The sequence below is a fragment of the Erythrolamprus reginae genome, chromosome 9 (assembly GCF_031021105.1).
Source record: "Erythrolamprus reginae isolate rEryReg1 chromosome 9, rEryReg1.hap1, whole genome shotgun sequence".
Taxonomy (NCBI): Eukaryota; Metazoa; Chordata; class Lepidosauria; order Squamata; family Dipsadidae; genus Erythrolamprus; species Erythrolamprus reginae.
In genome coordinates, this window is record NC_091958.1 from 26,650,266 (window position 1) to 26,677,024 (window position 26,759).

A 26,759-nucleotide genomic window follows, 5' to 3' on the forward strand; every position below is an offset into this window, starting at 1 on the left:
ACGGCAGAAAAAGACCTCCTGGTCCATCTAGTCTGCCCTTATATTATTTCCTCTATTTTATCTCAGGATGGATCTATGTTTATCCCAGGCATGTTTAAATTCAGTTCCAGTAGATTTACCAACCACATCTGCTGGAAGTTTGTTCTAAGCATCTACTACCCTTTCAGTAAAATATTTTCTCACCTTGCTTCTGATCTTTCCAACTAAGCTCAGATTGTTCCCCCTTGTTCTTGTGTTCACTTTCCTATTAATAACCCTTTCCTCTCAACCTTATTTAACCCTTTAACGTATTTAAATGTTTCGATTTTGTCCCCCCTTTCCCTTCTGTTCTCAATACAGATTGAGTTCATGAAGTCTTTCCTGATACGTTTTATGCTTAAGACCTTCCACCATTTTTGTAGCCCGTCTATAGACCCGTTCCAAAGATGGGTTAACTCCAAACTAACTCCCTTTTTGTGAGCTATAGAAACTGTTCCCCACCTCAGAAGAACAGGGACCCTGTGATCTGCAGGTGCTCTATGTTTGTTAGGGGGGGGGGGGGTATGTGTGCGTGTTACTTTCCGTACTGCTCCCACCCTGCTGGCTTTCCGTAAGGCCGCGAAGACCTGGCTTTGCCTGCAGACCTGGGGACCTTGAATCAACAACTAGCATGGCCAAGAGTATGAATGGTATGTATGCTTGATGATGAGTCAGTTTATTATGGGTTTTAATTAGAGTTTTAGAGTTTAGATTGTATTTTTGACTTCTTTTTATTGCCCTTTGTACTTCATGTTGTTGTAAGCTGCCCTGAGTCCTTCAGGATTGGGTAGCATAGAAGTCGAATTAAATAAAACGAGAAGGTATCCAAGCGGAGGGAGTCCTTGTGGGGTTCAGGATGTGGTGAGAACCAGGTCACCGCCTGAATCATAATCGAGTCATTGAAAGGCTTCGGTGCCGGGTGATGTTCAGTTCCCTTTGCACATGTTCCAGCCACCAGGACGGCAGAGTCCTTCCTCGGATTGGGTTGGGGGGGGTCCCAAGGGGGGGCCTTGAGCTTCTTCCATCCAAGGCAGGGAGTGGGCCCACCGGCCTGGTCTTCCTGAGGATGTGGGTGTGGAGGGCAGATGGAGGGTTCGGAGGGAGGCTCTTCGGAAGAGCTGGCCAGGTCTTCCCGGACCCCGGCGTCCAAGGCTTCGAGGAGACCCCGACCGGCTCCCTTCCCAACCCACTCGGGACGGGGCCCCAGTTGGTCTGCGGCTACACTCACTGGGTGGCCCTCGCGGCCCGTCCCGCGGCTCCCCCGGAGAGGCCTCAGGCGGCCCTCAGAGCGCTTTCGGGCGGGGGTCCCCGGCGCCTCCTGAGGGCCCCCGGCGGAACTAGGCGGGCCAGGCGCGCGACGCCAGGTGAGCCGGGCGTGAGGCGTTGCTGCGTCTCCAGAGCGACCGCGGCCTCGGCCAGCCGGCGTGAGCGGTTTCCCTTGAGGCCACTGCCGGCGCCTTCTCCCTTCCCCGTGCGCCCCTCTGGAGGAGCCTCGTCCCGGGCGGAGCGGCCTGAGGGGGCCGGTGTGGCTCCGCCTCCTCCGCCTCCCGCGCCCCGCCCCCGCTCGGCAACCGGCCCGGCGGCATTGCTGGCGTTCCAGGCGGGCCGCCCGGCATGAACGGCGGTTTCGGGCCAGCCGGGCGGCCGGGCTGCCTCTCGGGCCGGGCAGACAAGAGGTGCGGCGCTCGAGCCTCGCCTCGCTTCCCCGGGCCGGTCGGCGGGGACGCTGCGGAGAGGCACGTGGCCCGGCGCGTCCTTGGCAGCTGCTGCTCGCCCTTCGCGGCCGGTGAGTCGCCCGGATCGGCTGGAGGGAAACGGCGGGCAGCAGCTCGGCCTTTGCCTGCGCGCCTAGTCGGCAGGCCGGTCCGGCACTGGAGGGACCACCGGGGGAGCCTTGCCGGGCTCGGCCGAGGCGCTGGGGGAGGCTGCGGGTCGGGAGGGGGACGGTGAGGAACCCGCCGGAGTCGCCCCGGGAAGCCGCCGCCCCACCTGCGTCTCCCCCCGGTGAGGGAAGGGGAGAGCCGGGCGGGCGTGACGGGCCTGGGCCGCGGCCCCGTTGACGCTTTCGACGCCTCGGCCGACCTCTGGCGGTTGTCCGGGCGGGTGAAGGTGGCTGGGCCCCTGACAGGGACCGGGGGGGCGGGGGGGGCAACCTGGTGGGGCCGGTGGGCCTTCGCTCCTCTCCACGGTGGAGGAGGCCCGGAGAACCGGTTCTGCTGGGCAGCCGGGTCCTCCTTTCCGTTTCAGGGACCGAATTGCCTTTGGGGCCCCATGAGGACAGCTGGAGGGGCCCCTCCCTCGCCCCCCTTGTCTTTTTCCCGGGAGAGAACCGGCCCTGAAAGGACCAGGGCCTCACAGGCCAAGAGGAAAGTCTTTCAGTTAAAAGAAAGAGAGGTGAGTCCCCCTGGCTCAGGGGGCACCCAGTGGTGGCCTGCTATGGTGGAAGGGTGGCCTGTATTCACCCCTGTGGCTCTGAGTGCTCTTGAGTGTAAAAAACCGACACAAGAATCTAGCACTGGCACACCTACGTATCCGCGCGCCATTTCGCTACCTGCCCAGGTGCAGCAGCGTAATTGTGGGCAGGGAAAGCTGCCCTCCTTCTCTGGCAGGGGCTCGGATCCTCCGTGATATAAGGGTCCCCTACCTTTCCTCTCGCAGTGGAACTGACATCCTTGGGGTGGTCTCTGCCTATGAGCTGCGGTTGAATAACAGAGTTGGTAGGGACCTTGGAGGCCTTGGTGGGGGAAAGATCAGAAGCAACATGAGAAAATATTATTTTACTGAAAGAGTAGTAGACTCATGGAACAAACTTCCTGCAGACGTGGTTGGTAAATCCACAGGAACTGAATAAGGGATAAACATAGATCCATCCTAAGGTAAAATAGAGAAAATAGTATGAGGGCAGACTAAATGGACCAGGTCTTTTTCTGCCGTCAATTTTCTATTTTTCTATGTTTCTAGTCCAACCACCGTCCTCAATACCCTGTACCATGGATGGCTAACCTTTTCATTCATTCATTCATTCATTCATTCATTCATTCATTCATTCATTCATTCATTCATTCGATTATTATGCCGCCCTTCTCCTTAGACTCAGGGCGGCTTACAACATGTTAGCAATAGCACTTCTTAACAGAGCCAGCACATTGCCCCCACAATCCAGGTCCTCATTTTACCCCCCTTGGAAGGAGGGAAGGCTGAGTCAACCTTGAGCCGGTGTTGAGATTTGAACCGCTGACCTACAGATCTACTGTCAGCTTCAGTGGCCTGCAATACTGCCCTCTACCTGCTGCGCCACCCCGGCTTTCCCCCCCTCTCCATGTGCCGAAAGCGGGTGTGCCCAAGCCCCTTGAAATGCAATGCATTTATGATAGCACCCCCCCCTGCTCCTTCACCCATGCCTCTGTGACTCTCATGATCCCCTGTCCATGCGCATGAGGCCCCCTGCCTCATTTTGGGCCCAGCACCCCCCACTCACCCCACAGATGGGCACCTGACTGCCATGCTGGCGCATCTTCCACATGCGTTCCACCCTCCACACATGCACAGCAGATGCCCAATAATCCACTAGTTGGTGGGAGGAACACATGGATGTGTGGTGGAGCTGAACTGGGCAATGGTTTGTGTGTGTCCACAGACTGAGCTCTGCGTGCAATCTGTGGCACGCCGGCCATAGGTTCACCATCACGGCTCCAGACCTTTGCCAGTCTTGGGCCCCATTTGTCTGAGTCAGGAGCCACAGCCTCTTTCCTTCCACGTGATTCTGCCCACTCTGTTGATGGTTATGTCGCTTTTAAAGGACAGAAGTCTAGCACAGCTGCCAGGCTGATTTCTCTTGGGTTGCTGCTAATGGTCTTTATTCTGTTGCAGAATTCTTGGGCTTCTGCCCAATGGAGAATAAGGAAGATGTTTTTTTCTTTTTGACCAGATTCTTGGAGCCCATTAGAGTACTGTATTTTTGGGAGTATAAGACGCTCCCTTTTCCTCCTTAAAAGAGGCTGATAATTTGGGTGTGTCTTATACTCTGAATGTAGCTCCCCCCCCCCAGCCCTAACTAGGTGCTAAAGAACCTGTTTGCAAGCTCTTTCATTGTTAACTCTCTGCAAAGAAGAATGTTTTCCAAGCCCTAAGTCTTTGCATGGTTTTTTCCATTGCTCTACTTGCTCCGACTCTTTCTGTCCAGGTGCTAATGATGTTCCCAGCTCTTACTGGCTTTCAGGCTCTTTCATTGTTACTATCTGCAAATAATGTTTTCCAAGCCCTAAGTCTTTGCAGGGTTTTTTCCAATGCTCTGTTTGCTCCAACTGTTTGCTCTTTCATTGTTACTCTCTCAGAATAAGGTTTTTTTAAAGCCCTAACCAGGGGATAAAATAATGTGCTAAAGCTGACCAGACTAAGGATGCTAACCAGATTAATACTTGGTAAGCAGATTCTTTTCCGTATTTTCCTCCCCATAAACTAAGGTGCGTCTTATACTCCGAAAAATACGTTATTTATTTGAACATCCGGGCTTTCTTTGCTGATAAAATGTATGCAGCAAAAATTACTTCACTTACTTATGCCAGCTGCTTCTGCTGAGACTGCCAGTCAATGCAAATACACGCTCCCATGTTCCACAGCGATGGCCTTTGGGCAGGCACCATGGAGTGGAGCCAAGGGCCCCAGTGATGTTGAGGCTCTGGCGGGGCAGAGAGTCAGGGGCCGAATTTGGCAGCAGGAGGAAAACAAGAGGCCACTCGGTGATGAGAGAGGCTGTTGTGGTCAAACACAGCTCATAGCACTGGATACTTGGGGGTGGCCTTGAGCTGGAAGGCTAGGAGCTTCTGCGGGTTCAAAATACTGCAATTCGGTTGCCAGGATGTATTTGCCAGGTAGCCCAAATAAAATATAGCATTTAGAGAATGAGACTGGATGAAAGTAGTTGTGCTACCTTGAGAGAAAAGAAAACATGTTTTTTATTCCTAATTATGTATCTATTTGTTACAAACATTTTGTACCAGAAAGCTCAGAATTCAGGAAATAGATTTTGGCAAAGGATCAGCAGTCATTTTGGACAATGCCACAGTCAGTATCTCCTGTGAGTCTCTGCGTTGTGTAGGTGGGTGGATTAGGGCTGCCTGGCATTTCGGCTCCCTTCCAGGAGAGCGGCTGCCTAACCCTCCCGTCACCTGTGGAACGCCAGATTTGTTTGCAGACTGTAAATAATCCGTGTGCCTAGGTAGTTTCTCCGTATATTGAATATATTGAAGATTTTATCTTCTAATAGCTCTGCCTCTTCAGTTCTCTGTTAATTGGCCTCTTCCTTCCTTCCTTCCTTCCTTCCTTCCTTCCTTCCTTCCTTCCTTCCTTCCTTCCTTCCTCCCTCCCTCCCTCCCTCCTTTCCTCCCTCCCATCCATTTTCAATTCTCCCTCCCTTTTCTCCTTCCTTCCTGTCTTCCTTCCATCTATTTTCAATTCTCCCTCCCTTTTCTCTTTCCATGCATCCATCCATTCATCAATTCCCCCTCCATCCCTTTCCTCCTTCCTTTTCCCTTTTCTCCTTCCTTCTTTCCTTTGTTCCTTCCTTCCTTTGTTCCTTCCTTTTTCAATTCTCCCTCCCTCCTTCCCTCCCTCTCTACTTTTCCCTTTTCTCCTTCCTTCCTTCCTTCCTTCCTTCCCTCCCTTTTCAATTCTCCCTTCCTCCTTCCCTCCCTCCCTGTCAAGGTCTCACTCTTGCCATCTCTGATGGCTCTGGCCAAGGTTTCCCCACTGCAGCTCCTAGCAGGTTTTCTGGTTGTTTATACCAGGCTGTCTTGCTGTTCCTTCCCTCTCTTGGTGGTCCTCCCCTCCTTCTACCCAGACTCCTTTAAGGACCAGGAGGAAGACCAGAGGCCCAGGCGCTTTGGGGCAGCAGAGAGGGCTGTGGTTAGAGGCTGCAGTTGCTGCAGCCTATTTTTAAGCTGGCACCAAGTGTTCTCTGTTCCTGTTCATTTGCTGTGGCTCTTTCTAAAAAAAACCCAGACTGCTTGTGGGGTAGCAGTAGGGAAGCCCGCCCCCCTCTTCCCAGGGCACGTCATCTGTCTGCTTTCTAGGGAAGTCTTAATCCATGTGGGATGGTTTTCAAAGGCTTGTTGACAGCTCCCTGGCTTGCCTCGCCTTCCCTTCCGAGCCAGGGTTTCTGTGCTCCACAGCCGATCCCACCAGCCGTGGAAACAGCCCTGCAGCTGGGGGCCCTGGAGCCCGGCAGCATCTCTCCTCATGATCAGATCTTGTTGAACGGCCAGAGCTGGGATCAAGAGGGCAACGGCTTGCTTATGCTTTTGCATTATGAAATTTGTCGATAGGAAAAGGTGTGAATTGTTTACTGCGACTCTGAAGCCCTGAATTAGTCGGAATCAAAGCAATTGGGGCCTCATTTTGAGAAAAAGCTGTGCCGGGATAACTGGCTGGGCCCACAGCTGGGTATTCATTCCATCAGCAAGGCAATCAAGTAAAGGTGCGAGCATCAGGCTGACACAATATCGGACACCCTCCAGGGCTCCCTGCAGCCAAGTGGGGGCTGTATTGTCTAGTGGCGTATTCTGAGTACACAAGAAGGTGCAGAATTCTGCAGAAAGCCTTGGGTGGGATAGCTGAAGATGGCTCCTCCCCTCTCCCTTCCCCTCCCCTCCTCTCCAGCCTTAGCATATTCGCCAACACTGGAATAGAACATCTAGCACAGTGATGATGAACCTTTTTTTCCTCAGGTGCCGAAAGAGCATGCTATCGCCCATGCACGAGTGCCTACACCCATAATTCAATGCCTGGGCAGGGCGAAAACAGCTTTCCCTGTCCCCCAGAGGCCCTCTGGAAGCCGGAAGCAGCCTGTTTCCCAACTTCTGATGGGCCCAGTAGGCTCGTGTTTTGCCCTCCCCAGGCTCCAAAGGCTTCCCTGGAACCAGGAGAGGGTAAAAACGCCCTCCCCATTTCCCCTGGAGTCCCTCTGCAAGCCAAACGCCCTTCCAGAGCTGTGCGAGCCAAAAATCAGCTGGCTGGCACACACCTGCACATTGGAGCTGAGCTAGGGCAATGGCTCACGTGCCATAGGTTCGCCATCACTGATCTTGCAGATCTAAGGAAAAGGAAAAAAATAATGTATTAAAATATATTGGACTAGAATATGTTGGACTAGAAGACCTCCAAAGTCCCTTCCCACTCTGTTGTTGTTGTTATTTTATTCACAAAAAACAGTAATACACAGCAAACAAGAGTTCTATGATGGATTTCGTATCACAATATCACAAGTTGAACATTTCCTAAGTGTCTAGGACTGTGTGATGTATTTTCGTATCATGTGCGCAGATCCAAGTACGTCGGCCTTTTGCAACTGACAGACTGTGGTTTTGTCAATGTTTATTGTTTCAAATGCCGGCTGAACTCTTGGCATAGCACCCAGAGTGCCGATTACTGCTGGGACCACCTCTACTGGTTTATGCCAGAGTCGGAGTTCGATTTAAAATGCTGATAACAGCCAAGTTTTTCTTTTTGTTTCTCATCAGTTCAACTGTCACCTGGACTTAATCCCTGGATAGTTCAGTGGATTTGCAGCTGGCTGAAGCGTAGATATCAGAGGGTTGTTGTTAATGGCGAGTATTCTGAGCAGAGCCTGGTTACAAGCGGTGTGCCACAAGGGTCTGTTCTGGGTCCTATTCTTTTTAATATCTTTGTGAGTGACATAGGGGAAGGTTTGGTAGGGAAGGTTTGCCTATTTGCCAATGACTCTAAAGTGTGCAATAAGATTGATATTCCTGGAGGCGTCTGTAATATGGCAAATGATTTAGCTTTACTAGATAAGTGGTCAAAGCAATGGAAACTGCAGTTTAATGTTTCCAAATGTAAAATAATGCACTTGGGCAAAAGGAATCCTCAATCTGAGTATTGTATTGGCAGTTCTGTGGTAGAAAAAACTTCAGAAGAGAAGGAATTAGGGGTCGTGATTTCTGACAGTCTCAAAATGGGTGAACATTGCAGTCAGCTGGGGAATTCTGGGAGTTAGTCCAGATATCTTCAAGTTGCCAAGGTTGGGAAACACTGCAGTAAAGGGGATCCATGACTGACTGTAGGAGTCTGGCAGGGCTTTTGCTGACTAACCGATTTTATACGAAAGCCTGTTTTTAAGAGCTACAGGTTTCCTTCAGGTGCAGCTCACTAGAGAAAAGGTGTGAGTTATGACTGATATTTCCCCCTAACGCTGCTTGCTTCATAGTGAATCAGTGCGTCTTGAGTAAGTGATTCTACTCTTGAATTATTCTTGCTCTTCTTTTTTAAAAAAAATATTTTGAATTTTATTTCAGATACAGTGGTACCTCTATTTAAGAACGCATCTACTACTTAAGAACTTTTCTAGATAAGAACCGGGTGTTCAAGATTTTTTTGCCTCTTCTTAAGAATCATTTTCTACTTAACAAGCCGAGCCCGGTAAAATTTCCCACGAAATTTGAGAGCGCCATGAAGGCCCGGCCACTTTCCTGCCTTTCCCCCTTTAATTCTGGCCATCTCGGGCTTTTCTAGGCTGCCAGAAGAGCCTTTCGGTGGCGCTTTAGGAGGCTTTGGCAGCTGAGAGCGAACGAAGCATTTTCCTTTCTCTGGGCGCTTGGAGAGGGAATAAACCTCTGCCAGTGCCCAGAGAAAAGAAATGCTCCCTTTGCTCTGGGCAGCGACTGTCCTCCTCCTCCTCTTCCTCCTCCTTCTCCTCCCACCCAAATTCCGAGCTTTTATTTCTTTTCTAATGGGTTTACATGCATTATTTGCTTTTACATTGTTTCCTATGGGAAAAATTGCTTCTACTTACAAACTTTTCAACTTAAGAACTTGGTCATGGAACAAATTAAATTTTTAAGTAGAGGTACCACTGTATACACATTTAAACGGACATTTTCTCAACCATTACATCTTTATATTCACCATCAAACAGAGCAGAAAAAGAAGTGAAAGAGAAAACCAGAGACATAACAAAGACAGACTTTACATAACCCCACCCCTGCTGTCTCATTGACAGATTAGTTTTAACTTGTCAGTTTATCATATGGTGAATATTAACAGCAGATGCTATTCAGACATGAGTATAATTTTAAGTAACTTATGTTCTTTGATCTTCATCCCCTATCTTCTCGCATATATAGTTCTTAAATAAATTAATACTTTTAAACCCTTATTCTTTAAACTTATTCTCAAGTCTTTTAAACAGCTTCCTTTTTTCTCCCTTTTTTCAAGCCATTCATACAATTCTTTCCATATTTCATAATATTTTGAATTATTCTTGCTCTTCTAAGTATGTGATATTTCTCTGTCTAACCATTTTAGGCTGAAGGGTTAGGGATTCAGGACTGTGGGAAATCCCAAAGCAGAAGCCACTTCTAAATATTATTGTGGTAAATGTAATATGGTTGTGCTGGGTTAGAGAACATTTATCTTTGATGAGATTTAATCAGAGCAACTGAGGGTTGTTTATTTTAAACTACTGCTAATGAGGGATTTGCTCATGCATGACTTGAAGAGCCTCTTCTGAAATTGCCCTTCTGTGGTTCATTTTCTGAAAGGTGCTGCGAGAAAGAACTTGAGATGCTGCCCGTGGAAGGGGCAGATAAGAGACAGCTGAGCCTGCAGTTGGACAATGGGCAGGCAAGAGGCTCCAGAGGGACGGTGGGAGAATGGTACTTTTGCATTTCACATGAATCCCAGCGTCTGGTGGGGTCCCACAGAGTCGGCCTTCTCTAGGTCCCGTCAACTAGACAATGTCGCTTGGTGGGGCCTAGGGGAAGAGACTTCTCTGTGGAGGGCCCGACCCTCTGGAACCAGCTCCCCCCCGGAGATTCATACTGCCCCCACCCTCCTTGCCTTCCGCAAGAATCTGAAAACCTATTTATGCCGCCAGGCTTGGGGTCTCTAGACCCTAGCCTCTGGCCAGTGAGTATATGGTATGTTTGTGGTCTGAATCTGTTTTAGCTTTTTTAGAATGGTTTTAGATTGGATAGTAATTAGATTTCAGATGTTTTATTGTATATATATTTGATATGTTGTGAGCTGCCACGAGTCCAAGGAGAGGGGCAGCATACAAGTCCAATAAATAAATGTAAGGCTCGCAAGAAGAACCTCCGTGGCAAAGTGGTTAGAGGGCAGTACTGCAAGCTACTGCTGCTGATCATGGGCTGCCAGCAGTTTGGCAGATCGAATCTCAGTAGGCTCAAGGTTGACTCAACCTTCCGTCCTTCCGAGGTGGGTCAAATGAGGACCCAGATTGTTGGGGGCAAGAGGCTGACTCTGTAAACCGCTTAGAGAGGGCTGTAAAGCCCTGTGAAACAGTATATAAGTCTAAATGCTATTGCTAATGCTAATTCTGTTAATGTAGCCTTATAATAGAGCATCAGTTAACTCACCTGGTGGCTTTTCCTGTCTGGTCTGGAAATCCGACCTCTGCTCCTGATGATGCTTAGGGAGCTTTCCAGAAATGCAGCCTCGGCCTTGTCATTTGTGAGCAAAATAGTGACATGCTTTAAAATTGCAGTTTTCCTCGTTGGCTTTCCTTAGTTCAGCTCAAGGTTGGAGAAAAAACTCAGGTTTGGACATTTCATTTTTTTACGTCTGACATTTAAGGCTAGCAGTGGGAAAACCAGAGTTCTGGCCCTCTCTTTCTTAGGCACAATGGCTGGGGGCCAGTCACTTTCTCTCAGCCCCAGGAAAAAGGGATTGGCAAGCTACTTGTGCAAAGATTGCCAAGGTTCTCCCCTGGGCCCCTGTGGAAAAACTGGCATTGCCTTGTCTTGTGTTCTCATCCTCTGTCTGGAATGATGCCAGTTTTAGGAACAGGAAGCCTGTTCTGCTTTGAGTTGGGTGGCTGTAGAAATTGAATAAATAGATAAATGAAAATCCTTTACAAGTCCCTCAGGACTGGCAATGGGTCCGTTTGTTGTGGCCTTTCAAGATGTCCCAGAGTATCTTCTCTGGTTGCCCCTTCAGGTGTCCCACAAAGTTACTGCAGGCCCAGTGAACTGCCTGTGAGCCCCCGTCCTCTCCTCCCACAGGTAAAGGCAGGTGCCTTCGGTTTCTCTGCCGCCTCTGCTTGAAGGCCTCTTTGCTCCTCTTCATTTCAGCTGCTTCTCTGCTTCAAGCAGTTTGGAACATGGGGTTTCCCTGTTGATGTTTTTTGCTGTCTATGATCATCCTGGGGGCAGGCCCCCCTGCTCTTCCCTCTTGGGCAAACCCGAACCTGGTGGCTTTTCGCCTCTTTCCACTTCTGGAATGTGTGCCTCCCTCCCCCCAGCTTTTTCTGGCCCTGTTGACCACCTCCTGGATCAGGGTGGCCCTTTCGTACCTCCAGGGAAATGCTGTCAGAATCTCCGTTCTTGTGGTTTTACTTAATCTCCCGGCACCTGCGAGAATTTGGCTCCCCAAAACGCAGTTGGAGGGATGCTGAAGTGACAGATTTCTCTCTGAACTGTTTGGGAGGAAAACAGCCTGTGAATTGAGGCGGTGGTTTTCCACTGATTAAGAAGAAGCTGTTTAAGATGGGGGGAGGGGAGAAAAAAAAGAACTTTGTTGCACTTCACCTGCCTTGTTCTTTTAAAAAGCCAGAAAGGGGAACCTGATCCAAACATCCATTCTTGAGGATGGGCTGGGGTGTTAGCCCCGCAGGTAGAACATAGAAGCTCCTGTGATTGAGGAACGTGGCTCTCCTCCCTCAGTTCTCAGGTGACCATTCAGAGTCTTTCAGGAATCGGGTCCTGCTGAAGATGGTACTGGGACCACCGAGCAGCCCATTTCATGGATGGCAGCAGTAGCGGCTTGCTACCAGTGTGGGACACTCAATAAGGAGAGAAGCAACTTAGAACTTAGGAGAAATTTCCTGACAGTCAGAATGGTTGATCAGTGGAACTGCCTGCCTCCAGAAGTTGTAAATGCCCCAACACTGGAAGATTTTAAGCAGATGTTGGATCACCCTCTGTCTGAAGTAGTGTGGGGTTTCCTGCCTAAGCAGGGGGTTGGACTAGAAGGCCTCCAAGGTCCCTTCCAACTCTGTTGTTATTATTATTATTCATTATTATTAATATATTAATATTAATATACTGTATTATCATTATGATTGTTGTTGTTATTATTATTATTATTATTATTATAGCTCCAGTAGAGAAAATGGAGCTGTGCATAATGTAGCTCGCCGTCTCCGCCCTACGGTCTCTCGCCTGTGTCCGAGCAAGATTTTGCTGCTTTGCATGCGCAGGAAGCAAAACCTCATAAGGGGATGCCCACATGCACCGGATTTCAGCAATCGTTTGCTTCCTGCACATGTGCAGAAGCAAAATCTCGCTTGGGCGTGCATGCTCCCACCAGTCACCCAGAGCTGCGCACGGTGTGCACTGGTGCTGGTAGTAAGTAGGCACCCCCGCCTGGATGGCTGACAGTTGGGGCCACTTGAGCTGCTCTGGCCATCTCGAGAGACTCCCTCCGTCAGTCAGCTGGGCCCAACGTCCACCAGATGACCTGCCAGCCAGGAAGAAGGGTGAAAACTGGATGAATTTGCCAAATAAACGAATTGTTTCAGGGGCTGCAGAATGTTCTGAGCCTTGGGGATGGCGTCTGGGGAGATCCTGAGGTCGGCTGCTTAACAGAGCAGGTCCTCTAAGAAGGAAAAGCCACAGGGAGTAAGAAGGGCTGCCTGAGACATCACCAAGTATCTCTTGTTAGGCGAATAGTGGATGGAGGTTTATTCTCTCTCCAAGCGCCCAGATAAAGGAAAATGCTTTATTTGCTCTGGACTGCCAAAGTCTCCTTAAGCACCACCGAAAGGCTCCTATGGCAGCCCAGAAAAGCCCGAGATGGCCGGGATTAAAGTGGGAATGGCAAGAAACTAGCCAGGCCTTCGTGCCGCTCTCAAATTTCCTGGGAAATTTTTCCGGGCTCGGGTTCTTAAGTAGAAAATGGTTGTTAAGAAGAGGCAAAAAATATCTTAAACACCTGGTTCTTACCTAGAAAAGTTCTTAAGTAGGTCTTTCTTAGGTAGAGGTACCACTGTATTTATAGCATTGATGCCTGACCCTGTAGCCCGAATGATTTCCTTCCAGAAAGAAAGCCTGCGGTGCAGTTGAGTTGGCCTTCACCTCGCCTCCCCTCTCCCAGGATTTGCAGTTTCCTATTGCTATAAAATCTGTCCTGGTTTGTCAGAGCTGTCGGACCTCCATAAATATTAGCAAATGGCCTTAAATAACCAGCTGGAGAGGAAATGCCTCTTTTGGTGCTACTCCTTGGTGTCCGCAGGAGGGGAATGGTCAGCAGTGACAGGCTGGACCTGCCATTTCTCTCATGTCCCTCCTTCCTTCTGGCTGGGATGCCAAGGGGGAGATGCACTAGGTGTGGAGAGGTTGCTTTTCAGAGAAAATAGTCTCTCTCTCTGTGTGTTTCAAGCATTCTGTTCTTGAGGTGAATGGGAGGAAACCTGCCCTGTCAGATTCCTCCAGGGTGCCTGCAGCCAAGAAAAACCCTCTCCCCCAAACACAAATGCTTTGCATGTTGAACAGCTAACTAGGAAGAGAGGGGGGGGGGGCATTGCAAAGTCCCTTGAATGGAAGTGCAGGCCCACCCCAAGACTTCAATTGCTCTCCATGATCAGGGACTACCGTATTTTTCAGAGTATAAGATGTACCTTTTTTCTCCCTAAAAGAGGCTGGTAATTTGGGTGCGTCTTTTCCCCAGTCCTAACTAGCTGCTAATGATTTTCCCAGCTCTTACCTTGCAGGCTCTTTCATTGTTTCTCTCTGCAAAGAAGGTTTCCCACCCCTAAATCTTTGCAGGGTTTTTTCATTGCTCTAACTTGCTTTGAATAAGTTTCTTTCCAACCCTAACCAGGTGCTAACAATCTTCCCAGCTCTTACTGGCTTGCAAGCTCTTTCATTGTTACTCTCTGCAAAGAATGTTTTCCAAACCCTGTCTTTGTAGGGTTTTCTTCCCATTGCTTTACTTATTCCAAATGTTTATTTCCAACTCTAATGAGGTGCTAACAATGTTCCCAGCTCTTACCGGCTTGCAAAAAAATAATAATGACTGGCTTGCAAGCTCTTTCACTGTTATTCTCTCCGAATAAAGTTTTTTTAAAGCCTTTAACCAGGGGATAAAATAATGTGCTGAAGCTGACCAGACTAAGGACACTAGCCACATAAATACCTGGTAAGCAGATTCTTTTCCCCATTTTGCTCCCGCAAAACTAAGGTGCGTCTTATACTCCAAAAATACGGTACTTCTTACTGGCTTGCTTAAGGCGCCAAGGGGAAAAAGTGCTCCATTTCCAAAGCGTTTCTCTTGGCTGTGACAAAACGGTGAGTCAGAAGAGGTTCCACCTTCAGCTGAGGATTTCTGTTTTGCCAGCAGCTCCAGAAAGGTGCGCAGAGCCAACTGACAGACGAAGATTGAGAGCCACCTTGGCAGCCATAGAAACCCTGGACCGGTAGCTGCAGCGTCCCATAGAGGAAAGCTGAAGACAGGAGGAGCATGGAGAATACAGGTACTGGGACGTGACTTAACGGAGCTTCCCAAACCTTTCAAGGCACTGCTGGAAGTTCTGGGGGGAGAATCGGAACCCTGCTCTCTAGCATCTCCCAAGGGTTGAAACGAAGTTCAACGTTTTGGTCCTTTGGAGCAACTCAGGGCTGGCATAGCTTTGGGGGCACAGAGGTTCCAGGTGGGGGAATTAATTGGAGGTTTTAATTAAGTAATTAATAAATAAAATAAAATAAATTAATTTTATTGAAATAATCAACTTCCCCTGGTGTGAGGAATTGAACTTATTGACGACCCTCACCCTGTCAAAGACCTTGGAGTACTCATAGCCAATGATCTAAGTCCCAGAGCCCACTGTAATAACATTGCCTAAAAGTTGTTAATGTAATCCTTCGCAGCTTTTTCTCTGGTAATATTGACCTGCTAACCAGAGCATACAAAACATTTGTCAGACCAATCCTAGAACACAGCTCACCTGTATGGAACTCACATTGCATATCTGACATAAATACAATTGAGAGAGTCCAGAAATATTTCACAAGAAGTGTCCTTCCCTCCTCCTCTCGCAACAAAATGCCTTACTCCGCCAGACTTGAAATTCTTCAATTAGACAATTACAACTCCATCGTCTCCATTCCAACTTAACTATAGTTCATAAAACCATACACCAAAATGTCCTTCCAGTTAGTGATTACTTCACCTTCAACCACAACAACACACAAGCACATAATAGATTCAACCGCTCCAAACTAGACTGCAAAAAATACAACTTCAGCAATAGGGTAACCAACATCTGGAATGCTCTACCTGACTTTGTGATTTCTACTCCTAACTCCAAAGCCTTTAACCTCAGATTATCTACAATTGACCTCTCCCCCTTTCTAAGAGGTCTGTAAGGCACATGCATAAGTGCACCATTGTGCCTACCGCCCCTGTCCCACTGTCCTATTGTCTTTTATAATTACTTTTTAATCATTATTTTTCTAATGTTATGTTTATACAAATTACCATCCTATAATTGTTTGACAAATATAAACAAAGAAACAAATAAATTATTGCCCCGAGTTTTATGCATTGAAAGCATCCTTCAAAGAGGACATTCCAATGCAGGGGTCCCCAAACTTGGCAACTTTAAGACTTGTGGACTTTAACTCCCAGAATTAACCAGCCTTATTATTATTATTATTATTATTATTATTATCATCATCATCATCATCATCATTTATTAGATTTGAATGCCACCACTCTCCGAAGACTCAGAGCCGCTCACAACAATAAACAATGTACAAATCCAATACTTAAAAAATCATCTAAAACCCATATCATTAAAAAAACATACAACTCAGTCATACCATTCATAAATCATAATAGCCTGGGGATCTCTCATTTACCCCATGCCTGGCGACATAGATGGGTCTTCAATAACTTACTAAAGGCAAGGTGGGTGGTGGCTGTTCTAATCTCTGGGGGGAGTTGATTCCAAAGGGCCGGGCCCCCCACAGAGAAGGCTCTTTCCCTAGTCCCCGCCAAGAGACATTGTCTGGCTGACGGGACCTGGAGAAGGCCAGCTCTGTGGGACCTAACTGGATGCTGTGATTCATGCGGCAGGAAGGGGTTCCATATGTAATCTGGTCCCATGCCATGTAGGGCTTTATAGGTCATAATCAACACTTTGAATCGGATCCAGAAACCAATTGGCAGCCATTGCTGTCCACGGAGTGCTGAAGAAACATGGGCATACCTTGGTAGGGTTGAATGACCATTTCCCAGGGGTCGTCTAAGACAAATTTTCCCTGGTCTTAGGAACTAAAGCTTCTATTCTGGCGCCATGGAACATATTTGTGTAATCCGACCAATCAGGCGTTTACAGTGGGGGTGTCCCTCTGACCTTCCTGCCAATCAGCTTCAAGCTCTGTTGGGAGAATGGGCACTAGGCTTATGGTTGGGGGTCACCACAACAGGAACTGTATTAAGGGGTTGCGGCATTAGAAAGGTTGAGAACCGCTGCTCTACAGGCGGGCATCATCTTTGGCCTCCCACCGTCCCCTGTGGAAGCAGTGCCAGCCAGAGGCTCCTTCCCTCCTTCCTGCCCACAGCCCTGGTTTCCTTTGTGGCAGCTTCCCCCTCCATGGGCTCTCAGGGTAGCACCTATGGGGTCTTCTTGCTCCTTTGCTTTCTTTTCCCAGAGAGAAGCCAGACGGGAGGTCTGCAGGTTGCTTCTTGCTCTGCTCTTCAGAGCCGGCTGGAGCTTGTCGAGGCCTCTCTGGGAGGGGAGGAGGGCCCCTGAGTCGGTTCTGGCTTGCAGGCTGCAACACGCCTCTTTTTTTTTCCACCTCCGCTGGGGCTTCGCAGCCTGGCGAGCCAGTGGAGGAAGCCCTCACCGCGCAGAGACCTCTCCTGAACGCAGGCAAGGAGTAGGGGGCTCTGGAAAGGATGGGGGAGCATCGGAGGAAGCCCCACTAGTGAGCAAAGGGCCAGGGGAGACCGGCTCCTTCCGGCAGCAGGAACGGAGATCTGTAAGTGCCACAGACACTCCAATAATAATGATAATTTAATAATAATTTATTAGACTTGTATGCCGTCCCTTTGAAGACTCGGAGCCTGGCGGGATTTTTCCTTAGCGGAGGAGGTAGAAAGGATGGGGACCAGGCGTGGAGTGGGTGGGGGTGTCCTTGTGCAGCAAAACCCAGGATGATTGCTGGTCTTCCTCCGGCACGTAAAAGCTCCCCATGATACAAACCTTGCAGTGTGAGATTCTGCACACTGCTGTAACTTGCGCAGGGGCCTTGCTGTGGGTTCTGCTGTTATTTTGGAACCCCCCCCCTACATCAGGCAGTGAAGATCAGAGGAGAAATCAAAGGACTCCTGGCTTTGAGGCTGGTGGGAAATTACTGAGACGGCTCCTCTCGACAAGGGACAGGGAGAAGGAATCAGTTTTTCAGCAAGCAGGTTGACAGCTGCTGCTGCTTGACATGTGCCACGCCGGTCTTTTCCTCCTAGTAAAATCACTGGGTGTGACATTTACAAGGAGGGCATGGAGAATTGGAAGCAAGGTGCACATTAAGTGGTGAGGAATGGGGAAGGACAGGGTTCACATTCTGGGCGTTTTTAACACGGCAGTGAGAACTGGCTTCAGAAAGAAACATAGAAACGTAGAAGATTGACGGCAGAAAAAGACCTCATGGTCCATCTAGTCTGCCCTTATACTATTTTGTGTATTTTATCTCAGGATTGATATACAGTATGTTTATCCCAGGCACGTTTAAATTCAGTTACAGTTACCAACCACGTCTGCTAGAAGTTTGTTCCAAGGATCTACTACTCTTTCAGTAAAATAATATTTTCTCATGTTGCTTCTAATCTTTCCTCCAACTAGCCTCAGATTGTGTCCACTTGTTCTTGAGTTCACTTTCCTATTCAAAACACTTCCCTCCTGAACCTTATTTAACCCTTTAACATATTTAAATGTTTCGATCGTGTCCCCCCTTTTCCTTCTGTCCTCCAGACTATATAGATTGAGTTCATTAAGTCTTTCCTGATACGTTTTATGCTTAAGACCTTCCACCATTCTTGTAGCCTATCTTTGGACCCGTTCAATTTTATCAATATCTTTTTAAAGAGTTCGTTTTAGTCAGTAAAGAGGCCACTTACTGCTGTTTTAGACCAGAAATTGGAAATCCAGAATGCCATTTAGATCTACATGTTGTTTACCTAGTTAGAAGGAATTCCCAGGGTCCCAGATCCAGTGAACTGCTCAGGAGATTCCTAGTTCTCTTTGGATGTCACAGCTATGTTGGGATCCAGGAGGACAGCAGGGGAATCTCTTGTCCATCAGATGGCAGGGCAATTGGGCCACCACACAAATCGAGCTCGCAATCCCTGCCCCAGGGTCTCTTGTGTCTTAAAATCCAGAATTCTGCTTTAGTGTTCTTTTCTCTCTCTCTCTCAGTTTTGGGCACAGGAATTAGAGTGCTGTAGGTGAGGAGGGCTGACGCAAAGGTGTATCTCCACTTGTGTGTGATGGTTGTGTGCAGTCTACTAGTAGGTATTCCTCTGGGGAGTTTGAGGAAGCCATTGTGATTCGGTCTTTTGTGTTGTTTTATTTATTTCATTTTTATTTTATTTATTTATTTATATTTGTCATACAATCATAGGATGGTAGTTTGTATAAATATAACATTAGAAAAAGTAATGATAAAAAGTAATGATAAAAGACCAAAGACAATAAGACAGTAGGACAGGGACGGTAGGCACAATGGTGCACTTATGCACGCCCCTTACAAACTTCTAAGATTAAAGATTTGGGGTTAGGAGGAGTAGAAACCACAGAGTATGGTAGAGCATTCCAGGTGTTGGTTACTCAATTGCTGAAGTTGTATTTTCTGCAGTCTAGTTTAGAGCGGTTGACATTTAGTTTAAATCTATTGCATGCTCATGTGTTGTTGAGATTGAAGATGAAATAATCACTAACAGGAAGAACATTTTGGTATATGGTTTTATGAACTATAGTTAAGTCGGAATGAAGATGACAGAGTTGTAAGCTCGAATAATTTCAAGTCTGGTGGAGTGTAAGGTATTTTGTTGCGAGAGAGGAGGGAAGGACATTTCTTGTGAAATATTTCTGGACTCTCGATTGTATTTATGTCAGATATGTAGTGTGGGTTCCATAAAGGTGAGCTGTATTCAAGGATTGGTCTGACAAATATTTTGTATAATCTGGTTATCAGGTCAATGTTACCCGAGAAGAAGCTGCGTAGGATTAGGTTAACAAAGCTGTTTGGAGATGCTGTTACAGTGGGCTTTAGGGCTTAAGTCCTTGGATATGAGTACTCCAAGGTCTTTGACAGAGTGAGGGTATGTTTATGTCCCTCTCAGATTATGGTGCTGAGTTTGCAAAGTTGTATCAGAGGTCCTGTGTCCTTGTTCAAGTGGATTGTGGCTTAATAATAGATTGAATAGTTCAAGTTTCTCTCCAGCACACTTGTGTTTACAAACTGGAGCAGCTGCATTGATTGTGAGGTGAAAGGCAAACAGGAATGTTGATCCAGCAACTGCTAAATTGTGCCCGGAGGATAAGATTCAAATTCTCTCCACTCGAATCCAACTTTTAATTATTTTTTTTTAATGGATTGATCTGATGAAGAAAACAAACGGAATTTCAGAGAAGGGAACATTCTCAAAATGTACTTCAAAGACATCATTGTCTTTGATGGGAAACCGTTTGGCCAAAGGTTCCTTCTGGCTTCTTCCCACGGAAAGTCTTCTTCTGGAAGAAACGGCCAGGATTACTTTACCATCGCATTTGCTCCTGCCAGGTGGAAATTACCACCACCACCACCACTTGGGATGGAAGGGAGACCAGTTTGGTTTTGAGAATATTGGGAAGTCGGAAAAGCTTTAATCCACCTCAGGTGGCATCTCAACAACTGAAATGTTTTTTTCAGTTCCTTCTCCTGGTTCCAGGTAGGGTGGGTCTTCTTGGCTCAGGTGGGTCCGGCAGCTCAAACTGCATTATTCAAACTCTCTGCGAGCTAAATTGGCTGCCAGTGTATCTCCGGATGCAATTCAAGGTGTTAGTTATTACCTTTAAAGCCGTACATGGCTTAGGACCAGACTATTGTATGGGACTGCTTGCTACCTGATACTTCCCGCAGAGTCGGTCTTCTCTGGGTCCCGTCCACCAAACAATGTCGCTTGGAGGGATCGCAGGGAAGGGCCTTCTCTGCAGCGGCTCCGACACTTTGGAACCAGCTGCCTCTGGAGATCTGCACTATCCCCACCTACCAGCCTTCCAGAAAGTTGTTAAGACCTGGCTTTTCCAACAGGCCTGGGACCATGATTGACTGAGAATATGTATGGTTTTAGGGCTTTTATTTATTTATTTATCTATTTATCTATTTATTTATTTATTTACTTACTTACTTACTTACTTACTTACTTACTTACTTACTTACTTATTTAATTTGGCTTCTATGCCGCCCAATCCCGAAGGACTCCTTTTTAATATATATATATATATATATATTCTTGCTGCTGCCAGGAGGTTTGGGGGGGGGGGCATTTATTTGTTTGTTTAGTAAAATTTATATGCCGCCTTGTGGAAGGCCAGTAGGGTGGGAGGAGTACAGACATGGGGGGGGGGGGGAGGAGTTGATTCCATAGATGTTAGTAGGGTTTATATTTCTACTATTGTTACTGTAATCTTTTTACATTGCTTTTAATTCTTGTTTTATTGTGAGCTGCCCAGAGTCCATTGGAATTGGGCGGCATATAAATTTTACTAAACAAACAAATAAATGCCCCCCCTCCCCAAATCTCCTGGCAGTAGCAAGAATATCCATCTTGTCCTCTAGGAGGGGGCTGTTATTGCAGTCCTCCCCCCTGCCCCCCCGATCTTCTGTTGGGGCCCTGGCTGTAGGGGGGGGGCGCTTTCCGTCAGCTGCCTTTCCTGATTCCCCTCCTGGCTCCGAGGCTGCTGACCAAACTGGCCACTGCTTTTTTGGGGGGGGGGATGTCTCTGCTCAATTCCCTCTTTTCTGGCAGGAGGAAGAGTCTTTGGTGGAAAGCGGAGCCACTTCCCGGGGGGTCCCCATCGTCTCCCGGTGGTGCAGAGGCTGGTGGAGTCCCGAGCTCAACTGCAGGAGGAGAAGCTGCAGCTGCAGCAACAGTTACAGCTGTTGCAGGAGAAACTGGCCGGGCAAGAGAGCGGCCACCTCCCCCAGGCTGCCCAGCTGCAGAACAAGGTACTTTCCTTTCCAGAGGAGAAATCCGGGTGAACTCGGTGTGGCCGTCCCTGGCATCCCTGACCAGCCTTTCCTACGCATCCTCCGTGGCTGGAGAGGACTGGAGGAATCTTGCCTCTCCCCCACACTTCTGCCCAGTGAAGGGCTGCCAAAATTTTTTACTACCACACTGTGGGCGTGGCTTATGCAGGACACTCTGCATTTTCTTTCAACATCTTTCAGTGCAAATTGGGTGCTCTGGGGTGGAGCTCCATTTTTGCATTCCCCTCCGTCTGGGCAGCAGCCCACCCCTGCTTCTGCCCCATCCTAGGATCATCCTAGTATCTCCTGTGCTCCCCTCTTCCTCCTCCTCCCCCCCTTCTTCTCTGTGGCTCAACATCACTCTGATGGTTGGGTGAGTCTAATGCCAAGACCCAAGGGCTGTGTTTGTACAATATGCTTAATCACCATGACCAAAGGCGAAACACCTGAATTTGTGTAATATGTTGAGCTTGTTTCATCTGTGTGTCCTGGCACACTATACAAAACCACATTGAAAACAGCCTGCATGTGTGCATGAATGCATGCATGCATAAATAAATAAATGCAACTAAGAAATGAGGGGGAGGGGAAGAGACTAAAAGAAAGTCACAACCAAAATGTACAGTGAAAATTTGCATAGAGCTTTTAAAATACTCCAGAACTTCTACATGTGCCTTCCGGATTCAAAGAGGGTGGGCTGCAGAGGTGGGCTGCTACGGTGGGACGGTGACATGTGCTTGCCACTGTGAATGCTTGCAGAATCCAGCACAATTATGCTACTGCACCTGGGCAGGTAGCAGAACCGTGCGCGGAGACGCAGGGTATCCCATCTTTTGGCATGGTTTTTTGCACGCACCGAAGCAAAAACACATGCCGAAACATGGGCACACTTGTGTCTCTGCGTGCAATTCTGCCACTGCCCAGGTACAGTAGTAGAATTGCACTGGATTTCACTAGCACTCAGAGCCATAAGGGCGAGCACATGTCACCATCCCACCTTAGCAGCCCACCTCTGGAAGTCTGTCTCTCTGTCTTTCTCTCTCTTTCCCTCTCCCCTTCTAAATGCTAATAAACACATAATTGTGTTCCTTTTGGTTAATCAGCAGCAGGTAGGATGTTGAATCTTGTCTCTTCCTGGCCCAGACAGGAGGACTTGAGTTAGCTCAATCCCATCCCTGGCTTGAAGAGAAATGGCCTTTGGATCTGCAGCTGGGCTTGGTTTCAGGAAAAGGTCTTAGAAAATGCCCAAAGCTGTGCAGCTGCCTTCCCTGCCTCCTTTCGGCTTCAGGCCGGGTGAAGAAGTTCTGTCATCTCTTGCCTCATTGTTTGCATGAAATTTTCTCAGCGCTTTGATACTATTTGTTGGCTTGGCTTGTTCCTTATTATTGCGCAGGATCTTATGACTCTGCCTCAGATGGAAAGATGGGGAAAGATTCCCCTTTACTCAGTTTCTGGTGAAACCCAGTTGTGTATTGGGCTTCCTGTTCTTTTAATAAACAGTGGAAGAGTTGCTCTCATGGCTGACCTCATACTGCACTGCGCCCTTTGCCGGCTGGGTATGCAAGAAGGGCATTTCCATGCTTCCATCGGTGTTTCCTCTTGGCTCACCGAAAAATGGGCAGCTGCAGCTTAAGGTGGCTTTTGCAAGAAGAGGCTGGCTGGCAGAATTCAGTTCATGCGTCTGATGTTTGGGTTGTGCCAATCAGAATTGAAATTTCAGAAGCTAAAAACTGAGCTGTGCAGAGGTAGAGAATTGGAGCTGAGAGACCAGAGCCAAACTTCAAACAAATGAGCAACTTGTAAAGCAGAGGTTGACGGGTGGAATTTAAATTGCCCTCTCCATGCTCCTTGTGAATATTGTATTTCAGTCCCTATTTTGTATTGGCAGACAGAAAGCCTGAAGGACAGACTCCCAAAGCCGGCTCAAGAGATGAATAGGCTTCATTCCATACTGGTGAGTTGGAGATCCTCTTGCTCGGTTCCAGTCAGGACTTCTAAGGTCTTGCAGCATCAGTTAAATTCTACTTATGTGTGTGATGCAGTCAAAGGTGGGCTGCTAAGGTGGAATGGTGACGTGTGCTTGCCCTCATGGCTCTGAGTGCTAGCGGAGTGCATACTTTCAGAAAAATGTTAAGGGTATTTGTTGGCATGGGTGCCAAGATAAAGGAGTGTTTTGCCTATGTTTTGGAAATGCCCGGTAGTGCAGAATTTTTGGCGAAAAGTGCAAGAGGATATTAATAGGATGTTAAATATACGATGGATAATTACTAAGGAAATGGCAGTATTAGTCAAAAGTAATGCAATGGGAGAATTTAGAGAAATAAAACAAGCAGCGATAGAAAGCGCTCAGGCGGTTATAGTCTTGGGTTGGAAGGATGCGACAAAATGGACAATGCAAAATTGGTATATGGTGGATCACATTCAATTTGAGATTATGTCTAAAAGGATGAATTTGGTTAATGAAACTGATTTGCGACAACTGATGGGACGATGGGACAAGGTAAGAGGATATATGGCGAGTAGAATTCGAGACCAAGTTATAAGAAACAAATTGGCATCACTTTAAAATATGTAAATAGATACTTTGCTCTTGAGTTAAAATGGTTTATACAGGAAACACCCCTGATTTGGTGGTGGGGTGTGAATGTTTGTCTGGTGGTGGGCACTAATCACAAAGCACCTGTTTTATGTTGTGTGTGTGTTTATATTTTTAAAAAATCAATAAAAATATATAAATAAAAATTTTAAAAAGAGTGCTAGCGGAGTCCAGCACAATTTTTCTACTGCATCTGGGCAGCGAGCGAAATCGCACGCAGGGGCACCATGAATGTCCCTGTGTGTCCGAACATGATTTTTCTCCCTGCCCAGATGCAGTAGAAGAATTACGCTGGACTCCAGGGTTACTGCGCCGAAACAGAGGTGCACCTGCATGTCTGTGTGTGATTTCTCTACTTGCCCAAGTGAAGTAGCAGAATTGTGCTGGACTCCGCTAGCAGTCAGAGCCACTGGGATGAGCACACATCACCCTTCCACCTTAGCAGCCCACCTCCGGATGTAACTTTAAATAAGGGAAGCAATTCCAGGTAGCGTGTCCAGCAGTTTTCTGAAACTTGCTGCAGGGTTGGACTTTGGTAAGAGTTTGACAACCCCAACAGTTGTCATTAGCCAACTGGCCATTGCATTTGCGTGCCAACGCTTCCAAAGAGCGATGTGTCTAATGGGAAGTGAGGTGCACTGAATTGCTAATCTTGCGTTATTTCTGAAACTCACCAAACCTGGTTTGAAACACCCAGTTCCTACTCAAATCTAGGCAGATGTATCTGCGTCAGTACCAGCCTTGTGCCGGTCTTTGCGGCATGGCAGATAAATCCTTTAAACCCCCCCCCACAAGCCCTTCTCTCTTTTTAATTTTTTTTTTAATTTTTAATTTTCAACACATATCCATACAAATGTCAATGCATATACCTTACATACATTTTGCAAATAGTATATTAGTCCATATTTCCATTTCCATATCCTTATTTTCAATAGTCTGCATTCCAAATTCATTTCCTCATTCTTGCACTCTCCATCTCTCTCACCTACCTTCCTTCCCCTCTCTCCAACCTTCCCTCTTCCTCTCCTCTCTCCTCCTTTAACCTTCTCCAAAAAACTACTTCCTCCCCCTCCTTCTTAATCCTTTCTTGAGTGATTCCTCTTTCCCGAAAAAAAGAAAAAAACTTCTTCATTTGGCAGGCTATCAATATACAGTATTTTTAACCTATTACCTTATCAATTTTTTATTTTTAAATTATCTTAAACACATATTGTTATTATTATTCTTTATTTTGGTATATACTTTGATATTAGTATTAATTAAAAACCTTATAAAACTAATTTTGTCATCCGGGTTAATTTATTTCTTTCCTCTTCTCTTTCTTACTGTTTTTATCTTAATCCCGACACTAACTAAAGTCACTTTCTATCCATTTATAACACTTCATGCAAACCTTGTAATACACAGTGTCCTTCTGTCCTTAAGTCTCACTGTCATTCTACTCATCTCAGTACAATCCAAATTTTTTTTGAGAGCATCTCCTTCTGACGGAATCTTAGATCCTTTCCACTTCTGCGCCAAGGTAATTCTTGCAGCTGTCGTTACATGTACTATTAGGTGTGAGTCTTCTTTACTTAAATTCTCTGGCAAAATATCTAACGGCCCTCCTTGAACCTTCAGGTGCTGGACTACAAATTCCATCACCTACAACTGACAGGGCTTTGGGCATATTTACTAGGGGGGATAGGAATCGTGGGGCTGTTGGAGGACGCTATGAACCGGTCTGGTCAGGACAAAACGTTTTTTTCCCTAGGGTTTTATTTTTATTTTGAAAAGAAGGGCATGGCTAGAGCAGAGGAGTTGCCAGAGGGGAGAAGCTGGTGCCAGCTTTGCTTTGAGCTTCTCGTGGGCAAGTGCCCCGCCTGCAGGAGTCTAGCCTTCTGTCTCTGAACCTGGAGAGCAGGAGCTCTGGCTGCAAAAATAAATACAGGAAACCAGAGTCTCTCCCTGCCGGGTGTATGTTAATACCTGATCATAAAAGCAATGTGCTGTACAATGCAGCGTTCATTTGTACCAATTACGAGGGTGTTGGTCTGGAGGAAAAACAATAATTAACCCCCCCCCCCCACACACACACATACTTTTCATTGCTAGATCAATTGGGGTTTGTTTACTTCCTTGCCTTCATTTGGGTAGGCGCTCTGCCCAACGGATGACACCAGCAGGTCTTGTGTTGCTCAGTCTGACGCTACAAGAGTTCCGCCCAATTGACTGGGCTTGTTTATAGCGAGTCCATCTCCAATTTGACTGTGACTCATCCTGGAGCCTTTCCTCCTCCCTCTGCGGGCCTTTGCTGATGTCTTCTGATGTCTTCCAAAGATTGTCCATTGTCTATTTAGCAGGGCACAGGCTGGGCTCACCTCCTCCTGTCATTATTTGCTATCTGTCTGCACACAAAGAGAAGCAGGGTATTTAGGTTATAAGAATCCTTTTATTCAGCTGTCCATAGTTTCTCAGTGTAATGGTTTGCCCCCTGGTAAATGCATTAGAAATGAATGCTGCCTTTGAATAAGCAAAAAACTCTGGGCTGAATTACAGAAATCCCTCACTACTTTGCGGTTCATCTTTTGCGGATCCGCTATTTCACGGGTTTTCAAAGGGGGCTTAAAATCCATTAAATCCATTGAAAATTTTAAACCCATTAAAAATTCATAAAATTCTTCTACAGTCCTACTGTACTCTATACAAAAAAATGGTAGAATATCACATGTAGTTCCAGCTGAGAAACATTATAGAATGACTGTTTAATGCAAAGGGTGGGTTTTAAAAGTTCAAACACTCGCTAAATACATAAAAAAATATCTTTCCTCCGCTTCACAGAAATTTGTTTTTCATGGGTGGTCTTGGAACGCAACCCCCACGAAAAACGAGGGATC

At 47.1% G+C, this 26,759-nt stretch overlaps 1 protein-coding gene across 8 annotated transcripts in view; it reads left to right on the top strand.

The window, feature by feature from the left end:
• The first annotated feature begins 1,414 nt into the window (after window positions 1-1,414).
• Window positions 1,415-26,759, top strand: part of KIFC3 (kinesin family member C3) — a 48,795-nt gene continuing 23,450 nt past the window's right edge. The window contains exons 1-5 of one of the 8 annotated variants that reach the window (XM_070760642.1): window positions 1,682-1,804; window positions 2,266-2,412; window positions 14,395-14,527; window positions 21,067-21,266; window positions 23,176-23,241. In XM_070760642.1, coding sequence (XP_070616743.1) covers window positions 14,515-14,527; window positions 21,067-21,266; window positions 23,176-23,241 — 279 coding nt within the window. In that variant the 5' untranslated portion in view covers window positions 1,682-1,804; window positions 2,266-2,412; window positions 14,395-14,514. The other 7 variants (XM_070760643.1, XM_070760641.1, XM_070760640.1 and 4 more) reach the window with 7 other exon arrangements.